Source organism: Daphnia magna, unplaced genomic scaffold (genome assembly GCF_020631705.1).
Source record: "Daphnia magna isolate NIES unplaced genomic scaffold, ASM2063170v1.1 Dm_contigs246, whole genome shotgun sequence".
NCBI classification, from domain to species: Eukaryota; Metazoa; Arthropoda; class Branchiopoda; order Diplostraca; family Daphniidae; genus Daphnia; species Daphnia magna.
In genome coordinates, this window is record NW_025533200.1 from 89792 (window position 1) to 98125 (window position 8334).

The 8334-nt window shown below is 45.5% G+C and overlaps 1 protein-coding gene across 1 annotated transcript; it reads left to right on the forward strand.

Annotated features, from left to right (window-relative positions):
- The first annotated feature begins 2128 nt into the window (after nt 1-2128).
- LOC123467849 lies at nt 2129-3083 on the forward strand. Its single transcript, XM_045167618.1, has 2 exons — nt 2129-2637; nt 2704-3083. The coding sequence occupies exons 1-2, from the start codon at nt 2145-2147 to the stop codon at nt 3081-3083; spliced, it is 873 nt and encodes a 290-aa protein (XP_045023553.1). The 5' UTR covers nt 2129-2144.
- The last annotated feature ends 5251 nt before the right edge of the window (nt 3084-8334 follow it).

Here is an 8334-nt window from a genome sequence, read left to right on the forward strand (position 1 = left end):
CTCGTTTCACGTACTCGATAAACGTCTTTAATATTTGGGGACCTTTCAGCGGTTCTTGGCCTTACTGGCGGCAAAAATGGACCACGGAGACGTGATGTATCCTGGCCAAGTCAGCTTAGCCCTCCCGTTAGCTGTTTAGGAAACCAAATATTCTGTTTGGCGTAATCGATAAACGCTACCGCTATGCCGGGTCTGGTTTGACCAGTAACCCTTCGTAGTGTGTTTTCAAACCACCTTACAACCATTTGGCGGTTCTCGATCTAGCTGGAGGCTGGCCCAGCCGCTCTGGCGAAAAGGTTAATCGTGAGGGTGTCATTGAGCAATGCACCCGTTACTGTGGCTCGCACTCGTTCTGAGTCGTGAGGGTTGTCAAACAGCGCAACCCGCCAAGCCCGGTTCACAACCTACCCGATCTCCCGTTAGCCTTATGTGTTGTCTGAATTCTGTGGTTCCTGTCGTAATGTCAGGTAGATAAGTGGACCAACTTTGGCTGCAGGGTCGAGTTTCCACTATTTTTTTAGCTTATAGATCATAAGACTCTTTCTTTTTCTTTTCTGCCCTCCCGTAATCGTTAAACTTAGTTTTTTCTTCTTACATAAAAGGTGTCCAGTGGCTGTGGCTCTGCCACAGCCGGCCCATCTAAACTATAAGAATATAGGAATGGGCCGAAATTCTTGTCCTCGCAAGAGGACGGTTTAGACTTCCTACTGACGAACTGGAGAAACACCTCTTTTTCCGCTATCTCCCTCCGTACTTTATATTGTTTAGCTTGATAAGAACAACGATAATTACTATGTAATTTTCGCCTGACGGCCATCCAATCACGGATCCGGAACAAACGATACCATCGCCACCCTCAGATGGGACGAGGGTTATTACTAATTATTCACGTGATCACGGTCGCCCCATCTGCGGGTACCGATGACAACTTTCACCACGTGGATTTCTCTATACGGTTGAAAAAGACAGACAACTGCAAGTTGGAACATGAGACAATTCTGTGAGGGTACAAAAAATGCTAGGCAAGACTGATAATGAGTTAGCGGGCTTTAATGGCGTTCAGCCACCCGTTCCTCGTTCCCGAGTATGGCCGCACACTAATGAGTCTCGATGGAAGCTATAACGATTGTTCGAGGAGGCCTTCATTGGTCATAATCGTTCATCACACAAGCCCTATCGCTCAGTGCGGTAAGTTTTTACGCTCGGGTTTGTCTCGCGGCACTCTTCGCTATTTTTCCGACCGGGTAGTAGCAATTGCTCATTTTCCCAAACGGTAGAAGCGTTGTGGTGCGGGGGCAGTGGTGCACTCGCTTGGTTTCGCACGATTCATTACGCACTCGTGCTCCTCGAGACGACCACCGGTCTATGACTGTTATACAACTAATCACGCTGGTTAACGGTATTAACGCTTGGTGTATCGCCTTTTTTTTGGCTGCCTATAAGACTACGGGACATTAGCGCTGGTTGTTTCGGTCGGCCACTTTTGTACGATAAAGCTCTCGTTCCTATTACGGTGGTCTCTTGTCTGATTAGCCGTGAGAACAACATAAGGAGAACTACCTCCAGCACCGAGGGGTGGGGTGGTAGTGTTTACTTTATATGAGTGACCATTTCTACCCCACCTATCGACGTGGACGGTGACAGATCAACGAACTTAAAAACAACCTTGATCTGCTACCATAGCCACTATACTGGTTAAGGGGACGCGTGCGATTCTGCGCATGTGAAATAACAATGCGTGAATTTGCAAGCGAACCTACCTTGCCACTTAGCTATACATAATTATATGTATACTCTCATTGTCTGGTACGGGAATATAACTATAACTATTCCCATAGGGCCATGCATGTATCACGTGACTACGTGACAATTGAAGGCAAAGAATATAATCTAAGCTTCATCATCATCCCAGCCACCGATAACGGGGGCAATGGCACGAAATGGAATACGTTCTTTCGACGTATTAATTGGACATCATCGGTATCTATACCGCACTCCTTCTACACACTTGACTTGGGTAACCAAGGCAAACATGTCTACCATCCTTGCGCACCATTCCACCTCGCCCGTGATGAGGTCAAGGACTGGCTCATTTGGAAAAAGTCGTGGTTAATGAAACCACCGATGAAGTAGCTAAACTACTTATGTTTAAAGACGGCATCGATGCCAAAACACTGGTGGAATCGGATGATTTCAAAACAGGCATATCCTCCCACATCCAACATGATGTCTGGGCTACACAATTAGCTAATTCTAGCAAACAACTGGTCACTACCCAAGACACCATCAAGAAGGCTATTAGCCACGGGCTCGATAATATCACTTCGGTGGTGAGCAAAAAAATACAACAGGAATTCCGGAACCAGAATTTCCGACGTAACAACTGGCGTGACGACGACTATGACAGACAATCATATCGCCGCCCGGATGATTACAGCCGGAACCAGCGTCAAGCTGAGCAACCAATGTATCAACCAACCATTGGTACACCAACTATAGCCATCAACCCAGCCCCACAACAGCTCAACCAGCAGCTGGCAGCCCCACAGGGCTATTGGAACCCGGCAATCGCCAACCAACCAACAGGCTTAGTCTATGCCTCACCTCAACCGGTTCAGCAACAACCGGTTCAGCAACGTACTCAATTCAATAATAATTTGTAATTGTTTGAGAAAAATAAAAAATTTTTTACCTACACCATAGGTACTGAAATTCCGTACCGTAATTTTATAACAAGGGTCAGCACGGGCTACAAACCCCATATCTACCCGACCGTTAAGGCATTAAATCGGATGCTCCGAAACCAGGTCCTTATAAACCAATCTCACTACAATATCTCTGATGAAGAGATTGAGGCCCTCTGCCTCGGACTTAACTTCATACCATCGGACATTAGTCCGGAAGCGAAAGAAGCCAACTCCAGCAACCTTAACCAAGGTGTCAGCAAACTAATTAGAGCAATCAACATCAGCCTACATTTTGGAGATAACTCCAGTACGAATACAAGGAAGGGACGACTAACTAAGTTCCTCCCGAGCACTTGGGACCCCCTACCCGATCATGGACACAAATTCCAGCTGTGATCGATATCCTGGACAATATCATGAGCGTACCAAACGGTGCTGAACATGTGGGAACTCCCCAACCAATTATAGAAGCAATCGAGAAACTTCAATCAGAAACCAAACTACACATCCTTAAAGCGGATAAAGGCCGGAACACAGTAATCTGGGAAGCAGACGCCTACGACAGGGAGGCAACTAGACAGTTGTCAGACATAACTACGTATACGGAATTAACCTTATCTGAGTATCACTCTCACCTCCAACGAATCCATTGCCTATGTGAGACTCTCTCTGAGAATCTACTAGCTAATGGTTACATAACAACAATGGAGGACGAAGCAATACGCTCCACCGAAACACGTGGAGCATATATTTACTTTCTGCCCAAAACCCACAAAGACATAAACAAAACAAGCTTAACATTTCCTGGGCGACCAATTGTTGCTACCTTCACATCAGGAACTTATCTACTCGACAAACTGATAACAGAGGTTACTGCACCTCTCCTCCCCCGAATACCGGGTTCACTAATTGACACTAGCGACCTCGTGGATAAACTTCCTAAACAAAAGTTACCTGAGGGTACACTCATCACCACAATGGATGTGACCAGCCTATACCCAAACATACCATGGGGTCCTGGCATAGAGGCCGCAACCTCATTCTACACCAGCAACCTGGAATTCTTGCAACAGGTCGCGGAACAAAACAATCTACTCCGACCACCCCACCCAGCACTATTCAAAAGAATTCTCAACACTGTCTTATGCAACTCTATCATTAACTTCAAGGATATACGGTTTTTTCACCAAACCAAAGGCACGGCCATGGGTTGTTGTATCTCGGTCTATTTCGCCAATTGCTATATGTTCCACCTTACTCAACCGGTGATCGAAAGACCTCCAGGTTGGCTTATCACCTTCCTAAGATTCATAGACGACATTCTCATCATCTCGAATCACACGGGACCCAACGAACTACCTGAATTAATTAAATCTATAACTACGGAGCATATAGCGTATACACACACGCAGCCCAGCCAATCGGACAATTTTTTGGATATCACTATCCACCTCAAAGCTTCTACCAACACACTTGAAATCTCACCTTATACTAAGGAAACGGCCTCGGGAGCCTATTTACACCCAGCCTCCAATCACCCCGGTCATGTCCTTTCGGCCATACCGTACTCTCAATTTTTAAGATTACGACGAAACTCGTCTACAATTGATATATTCAAAAAACACGCCCGAAAAATGATGACCGACTTCAAAATTATGACATACGACAAGAAACTACTCAAGCGCAGCTATAATAAGGCCCTTTGCGGGAACCCAACATTGACTAGTACTACGAAACAGACTAATAACGACGTATTCCGGCTCATTACAACATTTAACAAATACACTAACTGGAAACACAAGTTGTACCAACTAAAAACCTCTACAACTATATCCTGGACCATTACAGTAAAAATGGACCTTTCCAGAACTGGAAACACATTCGGGTACTCCAAGCTAAGCGTCCCGCAATCGTCTTCACTAACGGACCTAGCATTAACTCCAGATTTTCTGGACAAATCAAGAAACCGTTCAACACCTACCCAGGTGGGACGCAGGCTAACATGGGACTCACCAGTACCCAGCACGATACATCGCAACCAGGCAGAAGCTACCCAAGCCTCCACAGCCCTTACACCACGCTGGAATTCACCAACACAAACCAGCAACATGCCAGACCAGGCCCAACATATCAATCTCGACTGGGCGGCCCACATCGTCGAAACCCGACAAGGGAACACCAACTCGGGCACAGTACAAAGAATACTGGATCGGGGACTAACATCCAGGCAGGGAAGCCTTGACTGGGGCAACACCTACCTTCGACGGAAGGGGAAAACCCTTAAAGAATACTATATGTTAACACCTACCCAACCAAAACACCGCGGAACCATTTTGTATAATGGAAATACAGCGTATCACTTCTCCAGAATCGCACCTGCATCATCCCGGCCCTTTAGGCCGATCTACAAATTCCTCTCGCAAACTGGATCCCATGACTGGATCTCGATCGGCCGTGAAGATTTTGAATTATTGGAGCCTTTGGTGCCCACAGCCAAACACCTGGCTGCACTCTCAGCCTTAACACAACAATAAGTTCTGTATAACACTTGCACTTCCTAATAAACTGGTTGTCCTTTCCTGGAAAAAGTCTGCTCAAGTCCTTTCCATTGAATAAAACACCGTGCTAAACATACCAATCGGGTAATAAGACATCTCATCATTCTTCTGGACCAACCAGAAGAATGCAAAGACAACAACAACAACAACAACAAAAAATCACACACTGGTTTCTTACCTATTACGGTGCCAATTAGTTTGATTGTAATATGGTTGTTGACCATCCAGGGCCAAACGTTCTTCATCGACTTAAAAGGGGTCACCGGGGGCAGCTTAATAATTAAATAAACACCAACTACTGAACACAAGGGATACTACCACCAAACTGAGCCAACTCATTTGGTTGCCTTTTCTTATGACTGTTCCAGGTCTTTTCCATTCAACAAACACCTTGAGGTGCTCTTACAACAAGAAAACCTCACGCAATTATGCAACAGAGAGGGCTTGGCAACAGGCCTCGCTTGGCTCGACCTAATCGCTCTCCACGAGGAATTAGGTAACCAACCGATCCGTTATTACTCCCGGTTGCCGGAGCACTTCCAACACCTACTCAAGAGTGACGACACATGGATCACACTGGATATTTCTATCTATAACCATGCGGGTCTCTCCGGGACCGCAATCAAACGGATCGCATATAGACAAATCCGATTCGACCCGGGGACCAGAACCAGGATCCTATGAAATTATTAACCCTACCACAAAACTACATTTACTGGTTTAACCTACCAATAGGATTTACCGCGAACTTATGTGACTTTAAAGCGATTTACTTCTCGCCTCTTGTGTTCGAGGTCCTGCACCCCGTAACCAACAACGGACCACTATCTATCAAACTCGCCACACGGCCATCCAAAGACGACGTTGAATGGTTAAAAAACCAACGCGACAATCCTAGACGCCACAAATGTATGTACATTAATTGTCTCGAATTGGCCTGTTGCCCAACCCTATTGGTACCCACCATTGAAAATGGTGGAACAACACCCCACAAGCATTGTACCAGTTTTTTCTGCCCGCGATGCTACGAAATGTGTCCTATCAACTCGGACTTATAATAAACAAATTGGAACATGAAAACAATTGACTGAGTTCGAAATAATCAAACCTACCTTAAACCTAACTTTGCTTATCCTAAAAAATAATCCTGAAAAAAAACCTACCCTAAGAACAAACCTATAATTAACCTACACTACATAAACCTAAAATTAACCTACCTGGAACAAACCTATAATTAACCTACACTACATAAACCTAAAAATTAACCTACCTGGAATAAACCTACCCCACTTTAACCTAACAAATTAACCTACTTTACTTAACCTAACTATCACCAAAAAATGGTCTTAATATCCTAACTAAACCTGACCTGGCCTAACCTAACCCATTCCCCTGACAACCTAAAAAAACCCACGAGCCTAACCAATCCTAACCTGGCCTAACCTAACCCAATCCCCTGACAACCTATAAAACTTAACTATCCTAACCAAACCGAACCTAGCCTAACCTAACCCGACCCCCTGATAAAACCCTCGAACAAATCAGTTCAATTATTCTCGACCAAACACAACATAATTTTCGGAAGGGTCGGTTATACCCTCTCTATCATCCGAATGGTTCTCATGCCAAAATCAACCTTAAACAGAACGGTTGTGGTTCAATCCATAATTACATGGTATTGCCCCGAGGCTTACACATCTAACTACCCATCACTGGGAAAAATCAATCAACGGATATCATGGGTATCCCCAATAAGCGGTTGCTTTTCCTCAATATATGGCAAGAAGGGCTACCTCAGCCTCGGTCAATGTCGTACTGGACGGCTGCGGGGAGTGCACGGGAACCCGACTGACCAGCACCATCCCGGCGGGGAAGATCTCAGCCAAACTAGACTAACCGCTGCGGGGGTGGGAGCGTACGCCTGTGCGGGGCCCTTGTTACCCTACGCACTCCGTTGGGCGAGTACACCCTGAGTTGGGGCAAACCTTTCTCCTATAAAAATCCACTACTTGGACGAACCAATCCAGCGGGTATCCTGATTACCCTCTCCAACAGTTGTAACCTTTCAACTGCTCAACAGCCTATGATGGAAGTGATTACCTCAGCCCCGGTCTATGCATACGGGACGGGTCCGAAGGTTACACGTGAACCCGACTGACCAGCACCACCCCAGCATGGATGATTTCAGCCAAGCTAGACAAACCATTGCCGGGGTGGAAGCGTACGCCTGTGCGGGACCCTTGTGACCCGACGCCTTTGTCCATTGCACCCTGGGTGAAGCGGTTTTTTCTTCGCTGTCTCTCCATCACACATGGATTACACACAACTAGCACGGCTCTTTCTTAAACTTGTTTATTTCTGCCAGCCCTGACCTAAATCCATATAAAATCAATTACTTTTTAATTTTAATCTTGCATGCGCTTGAAAGCCAACCCTGTAAGGGGATCTTGTGCCGTACAAGCCAAAATAACGAACAAAACACCTAACCAACCCATAATGGAAATACAGCGTATCACTTCTCCAGAATCGCACCTGCATCATCCCGGCCCTTTAGGCCGATCTACAAATTCCTCTCGCAAACTGGATCCCATGACTGGATCTCGATCGGCCGTGAAGATTTTGAATTATTGGAGCCTTTGGTGCCCACAGCCAAACACCTGGCTGCACTCTCAGCCTTAACACAACAATAAGTTCTGTATAACACTTGCACTTCCTAATAAACTGGTTGTCCTTTCCTGGAAAAAGTCTGCTCAAGTCCTTTCCATTGAATAAAACACCGTGCTAAACATACCAATCGGGTAATAAGACATCTCATCATTCTTCTGGACCAACCAGAAGAATGCAAAGACAACAACAACAACAACAACAAAAAATCACACACTGGTTTCTTACCTATTACGGTGCCAATTAGTTTGATTGTAATATGGTTGTTGACCATCCAGGGCCAAACGTTCTTCATCGACTTAAAAGGGGTCACCGGGGGGCAGCTTAATAATTAAATAAACACCAACTACTGAACACAAGGGATACTACCACCAAACTGAGCCAACTCATTTGGTTGCCTTTTCTTATGACTGTTCCAGGTCTTT